At 38.4% G+C, this 27,236-nt stretch overlaps 1 protein-coding gene and 1 long non-coding RNA gene across 2 annotated transcripts; both read right to left on the reverse strand.

The window, feature by feature from the left end:
* Positions 1-533: 533 nt before the first annotated feature.
* On the reverse strand, positions 534-26,896 carry LOC148755034 (uncharacterized). The gene is given in 7 exon segments (XM_088792869.1): positions 534-1,276; positions 1,278-3,021; positions 7,728-7,820; positions 20,071-20,197; positions 24,635-24,730; positions 25,094-25,348; positions 26,765-26,896. Coding segments are annotated over 6 exon segments (2,382 nt in total). The 5' UTR covers positions 25,235-25,348; positions 26,765-26,896; the 3' UTR covers positions 534-1,095.
* On the reverse strand, positions 9,260-14,424 carry LOC148755035 (uncharacterized). The gene is made up of 2 exons (XR_016019189.1): positions 13,221-14,424; positions 9,260-12,446 (listed from the first exon to the last, which is right to left on the reverse strand). It is a non-coding gene; the product is annotated as an uncharacterized LOC148755035 (long non-coding RNA).
* Positions 26,897-27,236: the final 340 nt, after the last annotated feature.

A 27,236-nucleotide genomic window follows, 5' to 3' on the forward strand; every position in this document is an offset into this window, starting at 1 on the left:
ACAGATATAAGAAACATTAATATTGGACACAGGAGCCAATCTGAATGAACATAAGCTGGCTTTATCACAGATGATTTGACCATCAAAACAAAATAAAACTAACAACATGCATTCAAGAATATATCGTACTGCGTGAAGCAAGAATTTGAGTGTATACAAGCATAAATATGAAATTCTGGAAAAAGGAGAACTGTTTCATACCATGATGAGGACATACTGGAAGGAATACTGGGAAAAGTAGCATGGTTTTGCAACTATGATAAAAATTGATTTGGGCGATGATTAGAAACAAACGCTAAAATTTGTGAAAGCTTGATGAATACAAAGACAGGTATCGTCCGAATGTATCTCAAGACACTTAAGACTTTTTTTGTGAAGAAATATGCAAGCTACCACATTAACCAAATAATCCAATGTCATGTCACCATTTTTGGGACCATGTTAAAGTATCTGTGTCCTGGTGTGATGTACGGAGAAAAACCTCAATACTTCTTTTGTTTTCCTACAAAAGATACACAATCTAAACGTAATCATAAGAAAACATCAAACAAATCATGTAATTTACATGATTAACAATACAGAAGAGCTAAGGTTAATAGCTACTGATCATTCAGGATATTGTCAGGGGATTTCTCTATTTGACTCTTCTGATACATAGTAACTTGTGACTTTACACAGTCATAGTTTGTGATAGCTGAGTGATGTCTAAGACAGGAAAGTAACAAGTAGATCCAAACCTTTAACAGCTCAGCAGAGAACAAGATTTTTCTTCCTTGCAAAAGTCATACTTTCAGAAGGAAAGAGTTCCACACAGTAATTCTTGAACTACGACACCTTCCATGTGCTACTCTTCCATCATCAATGAAGGGAAAGCAACAGCAAAAAATATACAGGATGAGAGTCTTCATGCAAACAACAGCTTTTCTGCATTAGTTACATTCATAGCATTTCTTCCCTGCATGCAATCGCTGATGTATTATGATGGCTGACTTCCAAAGAAAAATTTTACCAAAATTCATACATAGGGTTTTTTTTGTCTGCAAAAATTATGTCATGCCCTTTGAGATATGACATGAACATGAAACTCTTCCAGATTCACAGGGTTTCTCTCTTGTGAGTACTCTGATGTTTTCCAAAGTTTGACCTCTGCCTGAAAGTTGTTCCACATTCATTACATTGATAGGGTTTCTCCCCTGAGTGAGTTCTATGATGTTCTGCAAGACCTATCTTCTGGCTGAAAGTTTTTCCACATTCATTACATTGATGACATTTTTCCCGTGTGAGTTCTCTGATGTCTTCCAAGATGTGACTTCTGGCTGAAAGTTTTACCACATTCATTACATTGATAGGGTTTCTCCCCAGTGTGAGTTCTCTGATGTTTTGTGAGGCTTGACATGGATATCAAAGCTTTCCCACATTCATTACATTGATAGGGTTTCTCCCCTGAGTGAGTTCTATGATGTTCTGCAAGACCTATCTTCTGACTGAAAGTTTTACCACATTGCTTACATTGATAGGGTTTCTCCCTTGTGTGAATTCTCTGATGTACTTCAAGGACTATTTTGCGCCTGAACGTTTTCCCACATTCAGTACACTCATAGGGTTTTTCACCCGTGTGAGTTCCTTGATGTTCTCTGAGGTATGACATGCAGGTGAAAGCTTTTTCACACTCATTACATTTATAAGGTTTCTCCCCTGTGTGAGTTCGCTGATGTTTTCCAAGGCTTGACTTCTGGGTATAACTTTTACCACATTCATTACATTGATAGGGTTTTTCCCCTGTGTGAGTTCTCTGATGTTCTCTGAGGAGTGACAAGCAGGTGACAGCTTTTCCACACTCATTACATTTATAAGGTTTCTCCCCTGTGTGAGTTCGCTGATGTTTTCCAAGGCTTGACTTCTGGGTATAACTTTTACCACATTCATTACATTGATAGGGTTTTTCCCCTGTGTGAGTTCTCTGATGTTCTCTGAGGAGTGACAAGCAGGTGACAGCTTTTCCACACTCATTACATTTATACAGTTTCTCTAGTGTGTGAGTTCGCTGATGTACAACTAGGGTAAATTTCCGGGAAAAAGCTTTCTCACATTCACTACATGCATAAATTTTTTCACCTGTGTGACTTCTTCGATGTAAAATAAGGATTGACCTCTTAGAGAAGGATTTTTGACATTCATTACACTCAAACTGTTCTTCACTCGCTTGAGGTCTCTGCTGTATATCAATGGCTGACTGAGAAGTGAAAGTTTTCTTACGTGTATTATTACCACAAGATAGCTCTACTGTGTGAGTCTTGTTTTGTACGTTAGTGGCTGAGTTGTAGTTGAAGTTTTCCCCACACTCAAGTGGTTGCACTCCAGTGTGAGTTCTCTGATATTCTCTGAACTGTGCTTTTGGACCAAAAGTTTTCTCTTTTGTATCAGCATTCTGAAGTTGAGCAACCCTCCTGAATTTGTTCCCAATTTTATTACATTTATCCTCATGAAATTCACAGTGACTCTTCTCTGTGTGAATACTTGGACAAACAAGGGCTGATTCATCACATAGCTTTCTTCCAAATTTATAACAAGACCTCGCTTTTGTGTAAGCACTATTCCGTGTAATGAAGACAGGTTTATCTTGCAAAGCACTACCACGTTCATTACATTCAAAAGACTGCCACAAAGAAAATTCCGGCACGTAACTAAAAGTTTCCACATTTTGACAGTAATCAGAAGATTTCTCTCCAGTATCTCTTCTCTCATTTCTAGCATAGGAATGAGATGCACTACAGTCATCAATCTTCTTTTCTGAGTCATTATGAGGAGCCAACAGGTAGAGATCTAAGTATGTAGGCCCTATACTGTCACATATAGAGATCACTTTTCTTGAAGGAACCATGTCTGTGCCCAGATTACATGGTTTTCCTGAAACTTTCTCTTGCTCTGCAGTCAATGGTCTGTTGGTGGTGAATGAAACTTGACATAAATACTTGTCTTGGTTTTCCTGGCTCTTCTCAAAAAGATCAAGTTGGCAGTCTTCTAAAAATGAGAAAGTTAAAAAATTCATTATGAAATTTAACATTCTTAATGTAGAAACTATACAGATATATGCCCCACTATATATTTCACATTTTTATTTCTTGGTAAGCCTTCCAAGTACATATTAAGTATATTTTCCTTTCTTGGGACGCAGGAGGCTTGGTGTAAGAGAAAAAGGGAAAAGAAATTGGAGGTGACTATTGTACAGTTTGGCATTTTGATCTTGGGTATAAAGGAATGGAAGGATGAACTTGGAACATAAGGGTTTTAAAAAACATGGGTCTTGCAGACAAAACAAATCAGAGAGAATGCTATGAATTCACCAAGAACACACCTTCCCACCCCCAAAAAGTCATGATTCAGTATTCTTAGGGGTTACAGAAGAGAAAGGGTTTGGATTCAGGAGATTATCAAAATCTAGGTTCTTAAACTAGCAAATACAGATTAAAAAGATAGGATACTCATCAGTCCACATGTCCCATCTGGACGTTTCCCTTTCTCATTCTACACATCAATACCAAAATTAGTTTATAATGTAACAAGTTTCCTCATATCTAAAGACATATTCCTAAAACACAAGTTCTGATTCTCCTGGGTGTCATTCTTAGGAACACAAATGCCCAAGAAGTTTAAAAGTGACTGGAGGAAACGGTATCTTTCCACCTGAATGGGATTCACTGCTCTATTCTGGCTTTCACACTTTAGACTTTACTACTGTTGTTCAAAAAGTAAACTTTTTTTACCAGCAAATCCTAAGTATCACCTTTTCAATATGCTCACTCATGTTCTAAAAATCAGTTTTAACACTTTCCCAAATTTAACTCTGCTTTCCATACACTTTTCAACATACCTGATATCTACCAGCTGTGAGAACCTTAAGATCAGGTTTCAAATTCAACAAAATACTATGCAAGTGGAAAACAAGGATGTGAGTTGTGAGAAAAAATTTTCATCTTCTGTTGGTCATATTTGAAATAAAGACACCATAACAATGAGGTACAGCCGCCTTAAATGAGGTCATCAGGATGAGATATAAAGGTCTGAATTACGGGGATGGAGAACACAAGTATGGAGGGAGTTGCTGGACAGAAAGAGCAGATAGAGAGGACAGAGCTCAGAGAAAAATTAGGAGAAGAGACTAGGACACAAAATTTATTCACTCAAATATCCATTGTATGCCTATTCCTATTCCTTCTTGTGATTGAGGTACTAGGGATACAAGGTTATACCAGGCCAATGAAATGTGAATAACCATTCAGGGAAGCAGAGACAAAAGTACAATCAAATCCAAGGAGGGACTGAGCTCGGGAATCATGATTAGCACCACCACGGGAAGCAAACAACGTATGGGAGGGAGTATGGGCCTATGAAGTTTTCAAATGGGACACAAAAGTAGAGATTCTGAAATATTATTTGAGAAGTTAGAAGAGCTGATGAGTGCTTAGGAAAAAAAATAAAACAAGGGCATAGATGGACTGACTGCTGGAGAAGAAGAGAGCCGCTATAAATAGGGTGCCGTGGAAGGACAGAGTTAGAAAGTGATCACAAGATCTGAATTCTTCAAAGAAACAACACATATGTGAGGAATGTATATAGAAAGTGTCTCCCATTCATTACTCTGTACCTTCCCAGCTTTTAGAACATGGAAACCAAATCAAATGCACATAAATGCCTTCCGTATGAACCCACAGCAAATTGAGTTTTATGGTAGGGTATAAAGCTGGAACAAAATGCCACTTTTCATGTAAATATCTTTTGCAGCTTTCTACACTGTCATCCGGTTCATGGATCAGTTGTCATTAGAGCATGCATTTGTTTCTGGACTCTCTACTCTGTTTCAAAGCTCTGTAATTATCCCCATGCCAGTACCATTCTGAAGTATTTACAAGAGATTTACAATATATCTTTAGTACCTGTTAGAAAAGATCCTACACCATCCCATTGTTCAGGTATGTTTATACAACATGGATAAGAATTCAGAATTTTATAGTATCCCAGTCTACGAACATGGTATATCCTCCATTTACTTCAACTTCATGTTGCTTAAAGATTTTCAAACATTTCCATATTTTGTGCAGATGTATTTCTAAGCACATTTCCATTGTAACTTCTTATACAATGCATTCTGATGATTACCATCATAGGATAATTACTATATGAATTCTATTTATTCTTTTCATTCCAAGAACCATATTTTGGCTTTTATTTAATTTATACTATTACACTTTTCTAATTAATCCACTTATATATTTTTTTAAGTAATTACTTCTGTTTTGCTTATGTTTTCTCAAAATTCCTTGTTCTTCAAACTTTCCATTAAGAGATGCTTTACTCATACCCAAAATTGTGCACAGTAAAGGGTAATCTCAGCAGGTTTGGTGTTTTCACAGGCTGCACATTCCAAAGAAATGACTGCACTCTGACAAAGTCGTGGGTGATGACTTGTAAGCCCGTGGAACATCCTACCTGATAATAGTGTCTTTACATACCTGGGGGCTTGGGCCACAATGAATAGCTCAGGCTAACACTGGGATTTATGGTTGGGGCCTTGGGCATCCCTGGACGGGTTACATGCTGAGTAAATGAAGTCAATCATGCAGGTGGTCCAGACCCACATGACCGACCCACATAAGAACCTTGGACACCAAAGCTCAGGTAAATTTCTCTGCGTGACAATACTTCATGTGTGCTGTCATACATCACTGCTGGCAGAATTAAGCACTTTCCATATAACTCCAACAGAGGAAGAAAATAATTATGCATTGAGTCTCTCTTGGATTCTGCCCTGTGTGACGTTTCCATTGCTGATTTTATCTGTAACCTTTTGTTATAATAAACTCTAATATAACAGCTTTACTGAGTTACCAGAGACATCCGCATACAGGTTCACGAATATATTTTATACTTTTATAAATCAGATGACCCCTCAACCAAACAGATTTTCCAAAAGTTACATGTATTTTTAATTTAAATATGGGGTATTTTATTCTCATACTGTCTGTAATTTCTAGTTCTATTAAATTATATTACATTATGAACTTAATGTTTTCTTCTAACCCAAAATAAAATTATGCTTTGTTACTCCACTGACTCTTCAGAGAAAGCTTATACTATATTTTCAGAGTACAGAGCTTAAAAAACACATATCAATGTTTATTAGCATGTCATAAAACATGCGATTAGTATCTAGAGCAGGGGTCAACCAACGTTTTATGTACAGGGCACGATGGTGAATATTTTAGTCATCGTAGGCCATATCATATCGGTCACAACTATTCAGCCATTTTATTGTACCACAAAACCAGCCATAACCAATACACAAACAATGTATTAAAAAAACGTTATTTATAACAACACATAGCTAGCTGCATTTAGCTCAAGTAACATAACTTACCAACTCTTGACCTAGAATCACAGTTGCCGTCCACTGTATCTTGTTTGAAATCCGAGTGGTGTATATCCAAGATCGGAGAATTAAGTTCGTAAACTCATCCTAAAAAAGTGCTACATACCTCATCACTGAATATCACCAACGACCTTCAAAGTACTCCCCTTGGGATGCTATGCACTGACGCCAGAGCCAAGGCTACCCTTCAAAGCAATTTTGGAACTCTTTGTCTGGAATGGCCATCAAAGCTGTCATATTACCCTTGATGTCCTGAATGTCATCAAAATGTCTTCCTTTCAATATTTCCTTCATCTCAGGTAAAGAAAGAAGTCACCAAGGTCCAGATAACGTGAATAAGAAGGGTGTTCTGATACACTTATTTGTTTATTGGCTAAAAACTCCCTCAAGAGACAGTGTGGTGTCAGCTTGTGCACTGCTGCGATGCAAGAGGTCCGTCAGGACCATTTTTGAACACACCTTTCTCATGCCAAGATTTTCAGTTAAGATTTTCTTGACTGTTTCTCTATCAATGTTTGCTTGGTCTGATATACTACTCATAGTCAGCCAATGATTTTGACGCACAATTCAACGAATCTTTACAATGTTTTCATCAGTTCTGTTTGTGACTGGCCAACCTGACTTCTCTTCATCAGTGATGCGTTCTCTCCTCTCAGAAAAACGTTGAATCCATTTGTACGCTGCTGTTTTCTTCATGATATTGTCCTCATAAACTTGGACTAACATGTCTCTGACTTTACTTCCCCTCTTGCCAAGTTTAACAAGAAATTCAGTGTTTGTTCATTGCTGTAATTCTAGCTCACACATTCTTGTGACAGCACACAAAAACACACAACAACAATGTACGACACTCAGCAAGACACCACCACACGTCGACACAAACACGGTTGCGAGGCACTGATGTACCAAGATTATGAAACCTTGGTGAGCTGTTTGTACAGTGCTGCCAATGTAAGCACATGGTGGCAAATTCATGAACTTAACTGTCAGACCTTGTATCTCTTCTCTCTCTCTTGCCATGCTTTGAACTTCCATTTTAGTTGGCATTATAATCTTCCTCTATACTTAACTTTACATTGGTTAAATAAAAACTGATTATTTGGTTAGGTATAAATGATAGACTGTCGCCTCATTGAAAAGATAAAAACAGGTAACGTTGTATCCTTTAAATTACACCCGCCATACCCACATTTTATTGGATCTACTCGTATCTAAACTTCCAAAGGTGCCCAATGTTGAACTGATCCCAGTTTGGATTTAGTTTTCCAGGGATACCTTCTACCAGTATTCTAAAACTCACCTGGATAACTCCCATTTAGAAATTTGTCCACCACTAACAATGGGTCTTCTTGTTCCAACTGGAAGATCACTTCTGGTTTTATAGAACAATACCCTGTAAATGGGAAATAATTTAGGAGATGGTTTCACTTCATGGGCTTTGATGATTCTAAATGTTTAGGAAGATGCGGCTTTAAGAATGGCACAGAAACAATATTCACTTGACCACCTCTAAGGGGAGGTGTAAAACAGAAATATTTTCAGCTGCTCAAAGGACATCTTCTTAAACCCCTAAATCACAAGCCTAAATAACATTAAATCCTAATAAACGTTCATGTTTAGTAGCTACAGTGCGAGAGAGACAGAAGGAGCTATGGAGATCTACAAAAGGGTCCTTTCAATTTTTGATTGGATACTAACTTGGGTCACACGTGAAGAAACTTCCTAGGGGTGGGCAGTTACCACAAAAAAGTAGAATGAAAAATCACCAAGGCACACACAGAAGTGGGAAGCTTCTGTTTCCAGAGTAGAGAGGCAAAGATTCCTCAGTAATATTCCTCATCAGAACCATAAAGGGCAGAAGGTAGTGGGGTGATGATATACTCTTAACTACTCAAAGAAAAGGACTATCACCGAAGAATCCAAGAAAAAAAAAAAAAATGACCTTTTAAAGGTAAAGGTGAAGTGAAAATATTTCCAGATGAACAAAAATTGAGAGATGTTTCCTCCTAGTAGACTCGCATGACAAGATACAGTAAAGAAATTTGTCTTGACTGATTTGAAAAGTAATTGTATACAACAATGAGTACATGTGTGCAACATTGGGTTTCTAACACACATACACACACACACACACATGTGTTTTTATCTTTCCAATAAAACCATAAAAGCGGTAGCAGGGAGTCAAGCTATACTAGAATAAGGAAATAATACCAAATGGTAACTCAAATGCACAATAAAAAAATGAAGAGAAACAAAAATTAACAGCATACTAACATATGTAACAAAAAATGAACCCTAGCAATACCACAAAAGAGAGTGTAGAAAGAATAAATTTACATAAGAAGAACCTGTCTATACATCTCTAAGATTAAGTTGAGATAACTTGATGTAGATCTGGTAAATGCAGGTGTATGTGGTAAACACTAAAGGAATAACTAATTAAATGAACTCTAAAAAATGTTGTGAATAAAATCATTAAATAAACTAAAATGTTACATGAAAAAATATTTACACTACAAAATAGCAGAGAAATAGACGAGAAAAACACGAAACATGTAGAAAACAAAATGCAAAATGGCGTACAAATATCCAACCGTATACGAAATGATATTACATGTGCGCAAACTAAACAATCCAGACAAAAAGCAGAGCCTGTCAGATTGACTAGGGAAAAAAAAGAAAAACAACAAGCTCCAATCATATTCAACTATATGCGGTGTAAGGACATACACATTAAATTCAAAGATACAAAGATGTTGAAAGTAAGAGGGTGGCAAGAGATATTCCATGCAAACAGCAACCATAGGAAAGCTATAATAATATGAAACAAAATAGACTGTAAAAAATGTTATTAGAGATAAAAAGATATTAATATTGATAATGACAAAAGGGTAAATCCATCATGAAGATATTGTAACAATTATAAACATATACACATCCAACAATTGAGCCCCAAAATACATAAAATTAAAACTGGCAAGTGAAAAGAAAAATAAACTATTAAACAGTTATAGTTGGAGACTTCACTGTCACACTCAATATGGAGAGAAAAGCTAGACACAAAATAGAGGATTTCAACAGAACTATCAGCCAACTAAACCTAACAGACGTATATATACAACACACGCCACACAACAGGAGCACAATTCACATTTTTCTAAAATGCACATAAAACAGTCTCCATGATGTGCTATTTATTAGGCACAAAACAAACTTCAATAAATTTAAAACTATACAAATAATACAAAGTATCTTTTCAGGCCCAATGGAATGAAATCACAAACCAGTAATTGAACGAAATTCGGACAATACGCGAATACGTAAAAATTAAACACCAGTCTCCTAAATATATAATACATCGAAGAGGAAATTACAAAGGAAATTGAAAATACTTTTTGATGACAGAAAGAGAAGGCACAATATACCAAACCTTGTAGTATGAAGCAAAATCAGTTTTTAGAGGGAAATTTATGACTACAAACACCTTTAGAGTTGACTCTTCAACAATGCAGGTGTTGGGGTGCCGACCTGTGAGCAGGTGAAAATCCACATATAAATTCTGACTCCCGAAAAACTCAGTCATAACTCGTATACATGGGAAGTTGGCTCCAGGACGATCCCATCCCATAGGGACTAACATCTACAGCTGCTCAAGTCCCTTATATAAAATAACATAAAACAATGCATCCCGTCTGCCCTCCGCATCCATGGGATGCTAACCACAGACTGAAAATACTGTTTTCAATCTACAGTTGGTTGAATCTGTAAATGCAAAACCCAGGGATGTGCAGGGCCAGCTGTATATTTACTGAAAAAACATGTGGAGAAGGGGACCCATGCAGTTCAAACTCATGTTGTTCAAGGTTCAAGAGTATTAAGAAAGAAGATCTCAAATCAACAACCTAACCCTCACATCTTCATGCAAAGGAAAACAAGGGCAAACTAAACCTAAAACAAGGAAAGGAAACAAACAATAAAGACTGGATTAGAAATTCATGAAAGAAAGGTACAAAATCAAAGTAACCACAGTTGGTTCTTTGAAAATATCAGCAAAACTGACAAATCTTTACCTAGATTAACCAGAGAATAAAGGGAGAACGCAAATTATTCAAATCAGTAATGAAGGAGATGACATTGCTATTGACTATAAAGAAATAAAAAATGAGTATAAAGGAATATTATGAACTATTGTACAGCAATATATTAGATAACTTAATAAAAGGGAAAATTCCTGGAAAGACACAGACTATAGAAACTATGTCAAGAAAAACTAGAAACTCTAGAGTTATCACAAGAGATTGAATCAGTAACCAAAACACTACCCACAAAGAAAAGCTTATGCCCATAGGATTTACAGCTGAATTCTACCAAACATTTAAAGAACCAATAATACCAATTCTTCACAAACTCTTGCAAATGACAGAAAAGGGAACACTTCCTACCTCATTGAATGAGGCCATCATTACCCTGATGCCAAAAACAGATAAAGACATCACAAAAAAACTACATCCCAATATCTCTTACGAATACAGATGCAAAAATCCCCATCAAAATACTAGCAAACTGAATCTAGAAACACATTCACTGTATTATACACCATGACCAAGTAAGACTTATCCCAAGTATGCAAGGCTGGTGTAACATCCAAAAATCCAGCAATGTCATTCACCGTATCAATAGATTACAAACCACACGATCATCTTCATAGACAGAAAAAGCATTATGACAAAACTCAACACTCTTTCATGATAAAAATGCTGAACAAACTAAGAACAGAATGGAACTTCTTCAATCTGATAACGGGTATCTAAGAAAACCCCACAGCTAGCATCACAGTTCATGATCAGAACCTGGAGCTTCCACCTAATATTAGAAGACAGTATGTTCATTCTGAACACCTCTATTCACTATTGTACTTGAGGTTCCAACTGGATCAATTATGCTACAAAAAGTTATCCAGATAAAAGGATAGAGAGAGGGAGAGAATGAGGGAGGGAGGGAAGGAAGGAAAGAAGAAAGGAAGGAAGGAAGAAAGGAAGGAAGGAAGAAAGGAAGGAAGGAAGGAAGGAAAGGAGGGAAGATTGATTCACAAATGAAAATATCTTACGTAGCAAGAATTCGAAGAAGGGCTGTTAGAAGTCAAACATCAATAATGGAGTCAGACTCCATTACAATCACATCTGATGTTTGATGACTGAGAGGTGCCATGTTACCGTTAATTGGATTTGAACTCATTAGCTAATATGGCACTCTATGAGTACTGCAGCGTGAGGTGTAAAGAAAGTAAAAGGTTTTTGTTCAAGAGCCCAGTACTATTTTTCAGCCCAGTATTTTGAGAAGTGACATTAAACGCTTTGGTCATCATCTATGACATCAAGAACTTCAAAGGAGTATCTTAATGACGCCTGTATCATGGCTTTAGTAAGGCCAGACTCATGTGTAACCGTGATTTATATGTTTGGGTATCGGGGAGGCAAGATGTCCAGAGTCTTTCCCCCAAAGGGGACTAAACTGGAGAGGAAATTGTCATTGTCATTGGATGAACCACACAGTCAGTTCATTGGCAATAGCTGAAATGTCTGTAAAACGGTGCAGATGGGACCAATATTGGTTAGCGCATCCTCAAATAGCAAGATGAGTGCTTGAAGTTTGGCCAGTTGTACTATCTTGGGTCCAGTCTTGATCACAGAAATCCCAGGTAAAGGAGGAAAAGAAGCAGTTCTCCAGGGAGATCCGTTATGAGTCACAGTGGCACTGCCATCCGCAAAATGAGGGAACTCCTTCTGCTGTTCGTTCAGTTGATCCCAAGGGGTTCCCTAGGGGGTCAAGAGGTCTGGAATAAGGATGACCTCCTCCAGCACTGCACCATCTACCCACGGACTGAGCACAGGGCAGGCCAGGCCCCCTCCTGCTGCATGTGGGATGTGCCAGGGAGCTCGTGTGTATCTGTCTTGTAAACACCACTTGCACTTCAGCCAGGAGGTCTCACTGGCCATCCCGAGGTTGACGGACACTGCTTCTAGGAGACAAAGCACACCGTTCAGCTCGGTACTGAAAGTCAGAGTCAGGACATGTATCTATTTCCAGGAAAGGCAAGCGTGCAGTCCACAATGCTGCTCCAATGGCATGTCACATGATAATGGGGGCACTTTCCTGCATCGGAGGCTCATGGGCATTTTATGTGAAGCATGGGTGGTCCAGAAAGTCCAAGAGGCATGAGAAGAGGTTGCTAAAGCCTCTAGTAAGAGTCTCTTAAGTATAAAAGTGCCTCTTACATAATAATTTAGGCAGATTATACAGCGTTTGGTTGTAGGAAACACCATTCAAAGTGGATGATTTGTGACTAATATTATAAAATTTTTTAAAAGGAATATGTTGTCACCAAAAACCAAAGGAAGAAAAAAAAACTCCAGGTATTGGTAACGTTGAGGATATGGAGAGTGCTAAGAGCTATGTCATGAATGTCAGGAATACAGCTGTCCCTCAACAGACGAAAAAATTCTCAGGAATTTAACTGAGGAGGTGCGGCTTTGTACTAAGGATGGGACAATGACGCACTATGTTTCGTGAGCACTTTTATGAGTATCTGTATGTCCTGAATGACTGTGTCAAATGCATCTCCTCAGAGGAGCATGTCATCAATGTAATAATCCTATCTGTGCTCCTGAAAGTTGGATGTGGTTAAGATCTCGCCTGCAAAGACTGTGTGCAATGGCGTAACTGAGGGGTGGGTTCACTGAGTTACATTTGTCCAGCTAATGAAGCGTAAGTGTCAGACATGTAATTTCATTACCTTTCTTGGGTCACTAGGTCCATGATGCACTACAATGGGTGCTGTGTCACCACAGTGAGGTTGGTTAAGGCAATCATTCCAATGGTTCAGGTGAAGCATAACTATTTGTCCTCTATACAACACCTGCCCTTACAGAAAGCATCCTGTTAAAAGTCACAGGAATCCCCGTGTTAACTGTAATTTGAGCCCCAGTATGGATTTCACTTAAACGAAGCACTTTACGGCTTCTCTTTGGTATGTCCGAATTGCCAGCCACTACTCTTGCGCTTTAGGTCATTATGAAGTAAAACAAGGATGACTCGAACACAAACACTGTAACACCCTGACAGTCGATCTCATAACCCAGATGGCTACTAAGTGACAGTAGCAAACAGTGTGGAGACACTAGACAAAGGAATGACTTATGTCCCACACAGAACAGCCAAGATTTCATCACACTACTTACTCAGAATAACGCACAAGTTAAAACTTATTGTTTATTTCTGGAATTTTTCCATTGAACTTTTTGCAGACCTCGGTTGACCGCAGGTAACTAAAACCATGGAAAGCACAACCATGGATGAGGGGGGACTACGGTATATCCAACACGCATTCCTTCTCTTACGTTTTCTAAACTCCTTCATGGTGGAAGCAGCATTATAACTGTCTGATATAGTTATGAGTATGTGGAGAGAAAATGTTTGACAAAGTTACATTATAAATTAGGGAAGGTAAAAGGAGGCACACTTCACTCAAACTAATAAAATATGAACATTAGCAGCCTGTGATAATTTATATAAAATGGAATTCCTAGAGAAAGCTCTAAAAAGAACTATACAAAAACCTCAAAGACACTATGGGCAGATCAAAATGGAATTCCATAAAATTCTGAGGTAGCCCACAGGAAAGAAAAAATGAAATAGAAGAAAACAATAAACAGCAGACTTAAGCCCTAACAATATCAATAATTACGTCAAATGCAAAAGATCTAAAGACAACTTGTAAAACACAATCAGATGGATTTACAAACAATCTGACTATATACTGTCTACAAGGAACTCACTTCAAAGTAATGATGTAGGCAAGTTTAAACGTTATACACCAAAAAGGTATACAGTGCATACATTTAAAGAAAAGAAAATGCTGAGGGTCTATATTACTATCATATAAAGTAACCTGAACAGAAAAGAATATTAAGAGAGAAAGAGAAGGACAGTACATAATGATTAAAGGAACAATCCACCAAATGACATATCAATATGAAACATGTATATAGCAACAACAGAGATTCAAAATATATGAAGCAAAAAATAAGAGATTTAAAGAGAAGTTGATAAATCCATAATTATAATCAGACCCTTCAACATCCCCTTCTAGCAACTGATAGAACTAGACAAAAAACAAGCAGATACACAACTTAACAAAACCATCAATCAACATACTCTCATAGACATGTATAGAAACACAGTAACAGCAGAATACACATACTTTTCAAAACCCTACAGAATATGTACTGAGATCGCCATTATCCTGGGACATTAAAAAAACAACAAAAAAGAAGTTTAATAAAAATGAACTAAAGCGTATTCTCTGACCACAATGAAATCAAACTAAAAAGCAGCAACAGAAAGTTTTACAAATATCTCCAAAGATTTGGAAGTTAAACAACACATTTGTAAATAGTATTTCAAAGAGGAAGTCTCAAAAATTAAAAAAAAAAAAATACACTAAACAAAATGAAATGAAAATAAGACATATCAAAATTTGTGGGAGGTACCTAAAACAGTGCTGAGATAAAAATTGATACCACTAAATGCTTACATTAGAAAACAGGAACACTCTCAAGTCAATAATCGAGCTTCTATGTCAAGAAATTAGAAAAAGAACAAATGAAGCCCAAATAACGAGAAAGAAGGAAATTAAACCCCATTCATGATAAAGTTCTCTAACTTAACTAGGACAGAGAATTTCCTCAATTTGATAAAGAAAATTTATAAAAATCATACAGTCAACATCATATTTAAGAAACAATACCAGTTCTATTCAATGTCTTCTAGAAAATAGTACAAATCGGTGAACTCAATTTGTAAGTATTACCATGACAACTTGTCTTGAGATGTTACATCTGAAAATAGCCTTAAAATATATAGGTGCAAAAATCCTTAAAACGTTAGTGAACCAAATCCAGGAATACCAAAAATACTGTTTATCCAGGGAATTCAAGGTTGGTTGAACATTGAAAAATCAATGTAATTCAGAACATAATTAAAAACAAGAGAGAAAACATGTGACTGCCTCAATAAAGAATGTGTCACAAACTGAATGGTAATTATCAATGATTTGAAAAAAAAAAAAGCTTTCAACAGATAAGAGAACTTCCTGAAACTGATAAAGGTCAGTTTTAAAAACTAACAATTGATTCAGTTAATTAATTACGTCATGGTGAAGAATGAATGCTTTACTTCTAAGATTAGAAACAACACATGAGTATATTCTGTCACCACTTGTATTCAATGTTACATTAGTGGTCTTAGCCAGTGACAAAACAAAAAGAAATAAAAGGCGTATAGTTTAAAAATGAAGAAGTAACATATCTTTATTCAGATAACATAACTGTTCATATAAAACATCCTTGAGAAGCTCCAAAAGATCTGCTACAATAAGAATAATAAAGTTACAAAACACAAAGAATATAAATAAATCAACTGGATTTCTATGCACGTCCAACAAACAATTGGAATTTGTAGTTGTAAATTAGATGCTATTTACAGTATCATCAACTTCATAAAATATATTTAACAAAATATGTGTAAAATATACACAGAGCTACAACTCATTGCAAACAAAAACGGTAAAGACCTAAATAAAAGGGAGAGATACACCAGCACTTAATGTATCAGAAAATCGCATATTATTAATACGTAAATCCTTCCCAGACCATTCTGAAGACTCAAGACTGTATCAACCAGAATTCCAAGCAAAAGTCTTGAAGAAATTGATTCGAAATTCTAAAAATTATATGGAAATGACAAAGAATGTATAATAATCAAAATAATATTCAAATGAAAACCGTATTTGGAGGAATAAATCCTCCTTATTTGGTAACTTTCCAAAAAGCTACATAATCAAGAAGGTGCGTATCAGACTCACAGAACCATTAAACAGAATAGAGTCCACAAACAGAACTACGGATATATGGTCAATTTGTGTTTGACAAAGAACCCAAGCCAGTTCAATGGAAAACTAATAATCCTTCCAGCAAATGGTATAACTAGACACAGGTATACAAAAAGTGAACCACAACTCTTATTTCACAGCACATTAAAAAAGTCACTGGCAGTGAATCAAAGTCCTACATGTAAAATGATAAAATATCTTCAAGAAAACAAGGGAGGAAATTTTAGTGACCTTGGATTTGGCAAAAAAATATTTAAAAAGACACAAAAACCATGAAATATAACAAATGATGAAAATAACATGAACAGAAACAAACGATATCTTAAAAAAACAAAAAATTCTGCTGTTCCAAGACACTGTTAAGAACAAAAAACAACAGATAGGCAGAAAACTTAGCAAAAGATTTATTTAATCATGCATAAAGATTATAAAAAGAACTCTGTCAATTCAATGTAACTCTTTAAAACAGTCTTGAAAAATGGGCTAAATATTTTAACAGACTTCAAGAAACAAAATATATGGATGACCAAAAAGTACTTGAAAAGATGTTCAACTTCATTAGTCATCAGGAAAACACAAATGAAAATCCAGCAAGAAACAAAAACATCTACTAGAATCTTTAAAAAAAAAAAAAAAAAAATTTAATCATGCTCCAAGATAAAAGTGATCAAAGCACACAGTTATTTAATATGCAGGTATTTAATATGCAGTTATGTGATATGTAAAATGTATTTGCCAGCTGTTTATTATATAAATTCCAGTTCTTTGTGCACATCCAGAAAATTCATTACGGCACAAAGTTGTAGGAAAAAAAAAAAAGAAAGCACTAATGGTTAAAAGTCACAGGTACATTCAAAAACAACATTTATTGGGCTTCAAAAATATGGAAATGTAGAAAGGAATAGACTAAAATGAAAAATGATTTCTACTCCCACAATTTTAACTGCTCTCTTCATCTTATTTTAAATATTTCATTTATGATTGTAAAAGAAACAAAACAAAAACTAAGTAATGGAAACCATGTGAGCACACAGTGAGATGCTGGCAGCCTGCAACCCAGAAGTGGGTCTCCACCAGACATGGAGTCTACCCCATGATCCTGGACTTCCACCCTCCACTATTGTGAGAAATGATCATTTGTTGTTTATTAAAAACAAAAACAAAAAACCATAATGACCTCCAACCCATCTCCAATGTTGGTGAGAATGTAGAGCAACCATAACTATCAGACACTGCTAATGGGCAGGCAAACCAGCACAGCCACTTTGGAAACACTGGGCAGGTTCTCATAAAGTGACCATAAGAACAATAATACCACACTTCGGAATATTTACACAAGACAAATGAAAACAAATGTCTGAACAAAACTTGTACTTAAATAGATACTGCAGCTCTATTCCTAACAACACAAATAAGGAAAACCCTACATGTCTATCAACTGGTATAAGGATGACAAATGGTGGTGTACACATGCAAAGAAATGCTACCTAGAAATAAAAAGAATGGTGACATACACAAAAGCATGCCTGAATCTCAAACGCTACGTGAAACAAAGAATTGGAGAGAAATTCTTCCATGGATTGGAAGATCAACAGTTAAATGCCCACATTACCCAAAGCAATATGATGACTTCATGCAATCTCCATCAAAACCCCAATGGCATTTTTTCAAAGAAATAGAATGAAAAAATCATCAGATTTGTATGGAACCACAAAAGATCCTGATTAGCCAAGCAATCATGAAAAAAAGAACAATGCTGGAAGGTCATACCTTCTGACTTAAAATTATACTACAAAGAGACAATAATCAAAACCACATGGTATTGGCAGAAAAACAGACACACAGAACAATGGAACAGAAATGAGAGCCTATAAATAAACCCACATATATACGGGCAAACAATTTTCAATAAAGGAGCCAAAAACATACCATTAAGCAAAGAAAGCCTCTTCAGTAAATGGCGCTGGGAAAATTGGAAAGCCACATGCAAAAGAAGGAAAGTAGATTGCTATAATATCTGTCACCGTACACCAAAACTCACTAAAACTGGATCAAAGACCTAAATGCAAGACATGAAAAAATAAAATACATGGAAAAAACCATTGGTATTAAACTCATGGAACTTGGTCTCACAGAGGATTTTATGAGTTTGATCTCAAAGGCAAGGGAAGTAAAAACAAAAATAAATGAACGGGACTATTATCAAACTCAAAAGCTTTTCCACAGCAAAAAACCCTCAATAAAACAAAGAGGAAACCAACCGAATCAGACAAGATATTTGCAACGCCTACCATACAGGGGCCAAATACAAAATATATAAGGAACACACGTAACTCAACAACGACAAAAATTAAACAATCCAATTATGGGGTGGCCAGTTAGCTCAATTGGTTAAGGCACAGTGCTAGTAACACCCAGGTTGCTGGTTCGATCCCCGTATGGGTCCACTGTGAACTGCGCCCTCCAAAAAAAAATGGGCAGAGGCCAGAAACAGACATTCATCCCAAGAAGACATATAAACGGCCACCAGAGAGATGGAAAAGATGCTCAACTTTACTAGCTACAGGGAAATACAAATCAAAACCGTAATGCGATACCATCTCACACCAGTGTGAATAGGTATTATCAACAAGACAAGTCATCAAAAGTGTTGGAGAGACTGTGGGGCAAAAAGGAACACTCATACACTGCTGGTGGAAATGCAAATTGGAACAGTCACTATGGAAAACAGTATGGAGGTCGCTCAAAAAATTAAGAATACAATTACCATGTGACCCACCAATCTCTCTTCTCACTGTCTACCCAAAAAAAATCTGAAAACATTTATCCATAAAGATTTATGTACCCTTATGTTTACTGCAGCATTATTCACAGTGGTCAAGACGTTGAAACAAACAGACCATCCTTCAATAGATGATTGGATAAAAAAGATGTAGTACGTACATACAACAGATTACTTGGCCATCACAAAAGATGCAATACTGTCATTTGCAACAACATGAATGGCTCTTCAGATTGTCATGCTAAGCAAAGTGCAAGTGAGACGGAAAAAGTCTAGAACCATATGATTTCATTCATATGTGGGATATGAAACTGAAAACAAAAAACAAAGACAAACAAACAAAAACTCATTGACAGATCACAGTATGGTGTTTACCAGAGGGAAAGGCTAGAAGAAAATGTGTAAATGAAGAGTCAAATATCTGCTGATAGAAGCAGATTTGACTTTGGGTGGTGAACACACAAACCAATATACAAATTATGCATCATAGACCGGTACACTTGAAACCTATATCACTTTATTAACCAATGTCACGTCAATAATTTAATAAAACATAAGAAAGAGGCAAGTAAAAGGAGCAAGAAAAATATGTATATAATGTACGATGTACATAAAATTCTAAAAAGGCAAAAGTATTGGGACTAAAATACACCAGTGCTTGACAGGGAAAGGGAGAGAAATATAACTGCAAAGAGCTACAAGGGAAGTCTTTGGGGTGACAAAAGTATTTTATATCATTATTTTGGCGGTAGTAATCACCTATAAACATTTCCAAACTCAGCAAATTATACACTAAACATTAGTGACATTTAATTTCTGTTAATTACCCCCCAATAAAAGTAATCTCAATATGAAGGAGAGAAGGAAAATGGAATTGCATTCAGAGGGAGTCAGGTGGTCAGGTCTGCTCACCCACGGAGACGAGGTGGCTGTAGATCTCCAGCATCACATCTCTGTAGAGGGCCCGCTGAGCAGGGTCCAGGTGCTGCCACTCCTTCTGGGTGAACTCCACAGTCACGTCCTTGAAGGACACTGAGGCCTGTAACAGTATATTTCTTACTCAATCACAAGGGTTCAGAAACCAGTGACATGGCAAATACCTTTGCAAACTAATTTCTATCAGAATTATTGTTAAGAATTTAAAAGAAAATTTTATAAAGGACGCCTATGATGGCCTATCATTGTCTTACACTGTGAGGATACTCACATAATTGGAACAAATTCTATTCTCGTGCCCGGATGTATTTGTATTTATTTCTAAATTATATACCACAGACTGTCAGTTAATATACGAATCATAAAGTTTAGTGACTTGTCTTTTAGATAGTTTTATAACTAGGCTTCCTGTCATCTTTTCCTGTGCCCTAGTGAACTGTCCTGAGCACTCTCTAGAGTACACACACCCTCTTGGAGTTCTCGCTAGGGAACCAACGAAGAGACACGAAGAGACACGGGTAAGCCCTGGAGGTCGTACGCATCATGAGACTTGGCCATCAGACACAGTGCTGTGCAAGAGCGGAGAAAGTTTCATTTAGGAAAATAGAGGAGACCAATTTAAGGACCTCGAGGGCATTACGCAAAGTGAAATAAGAAAGACAAATACCACATGATCTTTCGAAAAGAAGGATGGACAATTATTTCGTGAATTGTCGCAACAATGTTGCTACCCTTCTTTGAATTCAGTGAGATTGTGCCTCATGAATTTGTACCACCTGGACAAACAATTAACCAAGTTGACTATTTGGAAGTGCTGAAAAGGCTTCGTGAAAACAGTTCCATCATCTGACCTTTCTTCCAACAATTCATGGCTCCTCCATCACAACAATATACCAGATCACAGGGCACTGCTGGTGAGGGAGTTTTTAGCCAGTAAATAAATAATTGTATTGGAAATCCCTCCCTACTCATCTGGTCGGGCCCCCAAGGACTTCTTTCTTTACCATAAGATAAAGGAAATAGTGAAAGGAAGACATTTTGATGACATTCAGGACATCAAGTGTAGTATGAAAACAGCTTTGATGGCCATTCCAAAAAAAGATTTCCAAAATTGCTTTGATGGGTAGACTAGGCGCTGGCATAGGTGAATAGCCTCCGAAGGGGAGTACTTCAAAGGCAGTGATACAGTGGTACCTGGGTTTTCGAACATAATTCGTTCCGGAAGACCTATCAAGTTCTGAAACGTTCGAAAACCGCGGCCTGGTTTCCCCACAGAAAGTAATAAAAAGTGGATTAATCCATTCCAGACTTTTAAAATCAACCCCTAAAACAGAATTTTAGCATGAATTTTACTATCTATTGATACCACAGATTCATAAAATTTACGGCATTCATAAACCTAAATGTTCGTCAACGGTGACGTTCGAAAACTGAGATACTACTGTATTCAGCAATGAAGTATGAAGCACTTTTTCTAGAATGAGTTCGTTAACTTAACTGTCAGACCTAGTATCAGTGGAAACTACAAAGAAACAAAAAAACACCACAGTTCAAACCGACAACAGATTGGTGATTGCCAGAGGTGAACGATGAAGGGTAGAGAAATGGATGAACTGTTTTTGGTTTTTCCATTTCTGAATTACGGTATTTTCAACTTACAGTGGGTTTATCAGGATGTAACCCCGTAATAAGCAGATGAGCATCTGCATACATGGGTCTCTGCCCCTGGTTCCAGCCACAGAGCTCCTAAAACCCTTGTAAGTGCCTAAGTGATAAGAGCACCTGGAGCATCGTTTGTTTTAATGAGGTGACTGTAGGTGGGCTCCAGGATCGGCACTGGTCGGTCACCAGAGAGACCAGGCCATAATCGGAAGCGTGGAATGTTCAGCCCTGCCTCCACTTCCGTACAGAGAAGAGAGAGGCTCAAAATAAAGTTAAGAACTGATCACTAGGCCGGCCCGGTGGCTCAGGAGGTTAGAGCTCCATGCTCCTAACTCCGAAGGCTGCCGGTTAGATTCCCACATGGGTCAGTGGGGTCTCAACCACAAGGTTGCCAGTTCAATTCCTTGAGTCCCACAAGGGATGGTGGGCTCCGCCCCTGCAACTAAGATTGAACATGGCACCTTGAGCTGAGCTGCCTCCCGATGGCTCAGTTGGTTGGAGCGTGGGCTGTCAACCACAAGGTTGCCAGTTCGATTCCTCAACTCCCACAAGGGATGGTGGGCAGCAATCCCTGCAACTAAAATTGAACACGGCACCTTGAGCTGAGATGCCGCTGAGCTCCCAGATGGTTCAGCTGGTTAGAGCGCGTCCTCTCAACCACAAGGTTGCCGGTTTCGACTCCCGCAAGGGATGGTGGGCTGTGCCCCCTGCAACTAGCAACGGCCACTGGACCTGGAGCTGAGCTGCACCCTCCACAACTAAGATTGAAAGGACAACAACTTGACTTGGAAAAAAGTCCTGGAAATACACACTGTTCCCAAATAAAGTTCTGTTCCCTTTCAACAATAAAAAAAAAAAAAGTCTTTAAAAAAAGAAATGAATTATGCCTATATGATGACTAGTCCATAAAAACCCCAAAAGTACATATTTAGAGAGCCTCTAGGTTGGGTTGCTGAACATAACAGTAATGTGTAAGAAGAGGGATGTACCCCAACTCCATGGGGACAAAAGCTGCTGTGCTCAGGACACTCACCCTATGTATCTCTTCATCTGGCTGTTCACTTGTATCCTATACCATGTCCATTAATATACCGATAATTGCCTTTCCCTCAGTTCTGTGAGCTGCTCTAGCAAATTAATCAAACCCCAAGAGGGGGTCCTGGGAACCTCAGATGTATAGCCCAAGGTCAGAAGCACAGATGACAACTGGGAAATGCAGTTGGTACCTGCAGTGGGGTGGGAGCAGTGCTGTAGAACTGAGCCCTTTACTGTGGGATCTCATGCTGTCTCTAGGCAGATGGTATCAGATGAATTAAACTGTAAGACGTCTGGCCAGTGTTCCAGACACTTATTTGCGGGGGGAACAAAACCCACACACTTGGTGTCCAGAAGCATCAGAAGTAACGTATCCTGTGTGAGTAGCAAGGAGACACACAGAACGGAAGACTACTGGGTTTCTCTAAATCACCCATGAGCTGAGGTAAAAGAACTAAAGGAAGGGGATGGGCAGAGGGTCACAGTGAGGAAGATGTTCTTCATTTATACTTAAGAGATCTATCAACGTAGAGATGGAACTATACACTGCGCTGTTGGATGCATGACTTTGGAACATAAAAGGGAGGTCTAAAACTGATGTATAGCGTCACTGCAACCACACGAAAAATTAGAGCACATTTTGAAGATACAAAGGTATACACTAAAACTTCCATGAAGAGGTAAAGGATTTTACACTATCCAATACAATTACGAAAAAGCACAAGTTGGGGAAATGCACAATACCAATTTCAAGACTTATATGAAAGCAACAGTAATCAAGGGAGTATAGTATTAGCAAAAGGACTGACACACATCAACAGAAGAGAATAATGACTCGAGAAACAGAACCACAAATAATATAAAATCAAATGATTCCCCACAAAGGTGTCAAAGAAATTCCGTGGAGAAGGTATTTATATTCTTTGCAGCAAATATTGTTGGAATATCAAACATGCATAAGCAAAAGTAAACAATCTTGATCTATACCTTGCACCATAAAAGTTAATGCTAAAGATCACAAACTGTAATTATAAAACTTACAAAAACAGGACAGAAAATCATTGTGACCTTGGCTTAGGAAGATTTTTTTACATATGACCAAAAAGCATAACAAAAGGAAAAGACTAAAAATTTGAAAACTTGATTGAACAGTCTGCTCTTTAAAAAATACATGGTGAGAGAAAAACATAGAAGAGACCTATGATCTTTAATAAACATATTTGGTACTCAAAATCTTCACACATCAATCCCCTGCAAACAACATGTAATTTGCATGAAATAAAATACAGGGGGAAAAAACATTACACAAAGGAAACCAAAAAAAGGATGAGAGACACATTCTTTTTATGAGGCTAATATAAACATATCACCAAAATTGGATGGAAACACGGGAAAAGGAAATGATACGCTCGCTTAACTGTGATACAGATACTCATTTATAAGTACAAGCAGAAATATCCCAGCCAACTCATCAGCAAGTAGGGTGTACACAGGAAATCAACCATGAATTAATATTGGAACATTCATTTGCTGCTCACGATATGTATACGTTAAAAGAAATAAGCTATAGCTTTATTTAATGGATACAGGAAAAGTATTTAATATAATTCCAAGTACATTCATGACTAAACTAACATCTAAACAAAGCGGCAATTACATGGAATATACGAATTAAAGGTTATCTACCAAGAGCCACTGCAAACATCAAGAGCTAATGCTAAAACTGTGTATTTTCTCTCAAGACTGGCTTTATTTCTACTTCTCTTTTGCATTGAATATGTGGACACTTATGAACCTCATAAATCCATCACAATGCAAAGTAGGAAATGAACAAAGTGCTCACCTGAGATGTGTTCATTCTGCTGCTCTGGGGAGACTGTAGAGAACTGGGGAGGTTCGACTGGGAGGCCAAAGAAGGACCGTGCAGGGGTAGCACCATCTGTCCAAATGAGACGGGAAGTGGACACGTCGACTAAATGGTACAGCTTTTCACTGACTCAACTTCTCTCTGGTTAAAAAACAATGTACTTGATTTTCTGAATGATTAACATAAACAACTTAGTTACATTAAAGTACATAAAGGATAAGGCACTGCTCTTTCACTAACATTTACATAAAATACTCAGGCTGCATCATTTAACTCTTTTCCAATTAATACTGTTTATATCTCCAAGGAGAAAATCTTCAGAAAGCCCAGTAAAAGGAGTATAGAGGGTTTGAGGGCAAGAATATTTCAGTTTAGTTTTAAATGGATTATATTTTCTCAAATGGCCCTTTTCGTAAGATATTTCTGCTGACTTACCTGTGAGAACGTGAACTGCAGTTGTTTTCCTCCTGGTTCTGTCATAAACTGCCTGACCCTTGATAAGTCACTGAAACTCTCTGGTCCAATTTCTTTAAAGCTTTCAAGAGTCAAAAGGACATCAGCATGGAAACCCTTCATGAACCATCGTTTTGGGATTCTCTGAGGTCAGGACAAGTCAATAATGTCGCATGGGCACAGGTGAGAGCGGCACAGTGTTGTAAAGCGTGAAATACAGGGGGCCATCAAGCAACACTGGGGACAGAATTTCCATCGTGGGTCTGGTTACCCCTTACCCCAGACCTCACCCTCACAAGGTCTCCCACAAAATGACCTTCCCTGGGCAGCGTATCCCTGAGCCACCCCAGCTCACCCCTCTCTCAAAGCTGATCCAAATTATCCACTGTTATACCAGTGTGGTGGCTACAGCACATGACAATATCTCCAAATCTGGCCAAAGGGATCAAGAACTTCTGACCGTGCAAAGTTAGGCCCTGCTGCTTCCTGTGTTCTTTTGCCTCAGCTCTGAAGCTTTGGTGAGGAGAGTAAGAACAGGGCTGTTCTCTTCCAGGGAACATTCCTGTTCCTGAAGCCCTCCCGATTCCTACATCACAGGAGCTGCTTTGTTCTAAAGTAAGTGCTTCCCAAAATCTGGGACCTGGCTCTGGGAAATAAATTCACATTAGGGCCACAAACCTGACACTCTTGGAATGCCTAAAATTTCAGACTTAAAACACAGACTACCTGCCAGTGCAGGAAGAGCTAGGAACCTCTGTCTGACCTAAGGATTCTGATGACACCAGAAATTCCGGAATACACCTGACAGTGCTGAGAGTCCATTAACATTCACTTCCAGTTTTACCCACACGTCTGTAAGCATAGGTCACTCTCTTAAGTGCTGTGAAAGGTGTAATGATGGTTTTAGGTAGGTGTGGCATTTAGATATATCCTGAGATTCAAAGCACATCTGCTCCTAATTCGGAGCTCCATCATCCCGAGCTTGTGAGCTGAGCAATACGCTCCACCAACCTCGGCCTCGGTTGCTTTCTTTTATTCTAATGCAGATGGTTATGCCTACCTCATATACTGGATGTGAGGTTTACAAAAGCCACCCAGTGAAGAGAAAGACCTAAGTACCTTCTGAATATAATGGCAATTACCACTTAGTTGGCTATTTGCTTTATAAGCGAGAACTTCTCTCTCAAAACGCAATTATTTTTCAATGAGAAATCAGACTGAGGCAGGTTCCTTCTGTCGGCCCTGCCTACAGGTGACAGAGCTGGACTTTAACCGGTAGTTTTAGCCCCAGAGCTCGTCTCTCACGCAGACTCACCGCCTGCGCTTTCTGGCTCTCACGGTCTCATTATAACCGCACTTTCCCCTCCTGCCGCTAAAACCGGATTTTCTCCCGACCAGCGGCTGCCGGGCCGCGCACAAGGTCCCTGCACCCCGGCTCGCACCGGGCACCTGCTCCTGACGGGGCTCAGTCCCATCTGCGCCACGGGAACCGAAAGGCAGGGGTCCCCCCAATAGGTACCCGCGGGCTCTGCACTGAAGATCCCGCCGGGGGGATTCCCGTGACCTCCCGTCCCCTCCTCCACAGACACAAGTCCCCACGCGCTTCAAGCTGGGCCCAGGTCGCCCAGATTCCCCTTCACCCCCGCGCTCTACCTTTACACGCGAACCACCATGCCCACGAGGAAAACCAGCTCTACCAGGTGCGCTCCGCGTGACCAAGGTCCGTGCGGAAGCCGGGAGGCGGGACTAGAGCTGCACGGAGGCCGACAGAGGCCGGAAGACTCATTCCCAGGGTCCTGCGCGGCCGCCAGTTCCATAAAGACTACATTTCCCATAAGACAACCGCTCTCACTCCTTTTCCTGCGTTAGCAATGTTTCCCCTTCTTAATTTGGTGTAAAATGTTGGTATAACCATCTCTTCTGCAGTGTTTTATGAAAAACCGAAAACGTTAGGGGTTAAACTTGAAGTTTACCGCCAATACCAGGTGTGGTCCTCGTAAAACAATCCCGATTAAATAAGCAACAGCTGCAAAAGACTGGTTATAATTGGGAAAACTTGAATGTGCACTGGGTTACTCTTAAGTGTAAATATAATTAACCCGGACGTGTAACTGACTTAGGACTG

The sequence above is a fragment of the Rhinolophus sinicus genome, chromosome 16 (assembly GCF_057876585.1).
Source record: "Rhinolophus sinicus isolate RSI-liver-muscle chromosome 16, RSI-T2T, whole genome shotgun sequence".
NCBI lineage: Eukaryota > Metazoa > Chordata > Mammalia > Chiroptera > Rhinolophidae > Rhinolophus > Rhinolophus sinicus.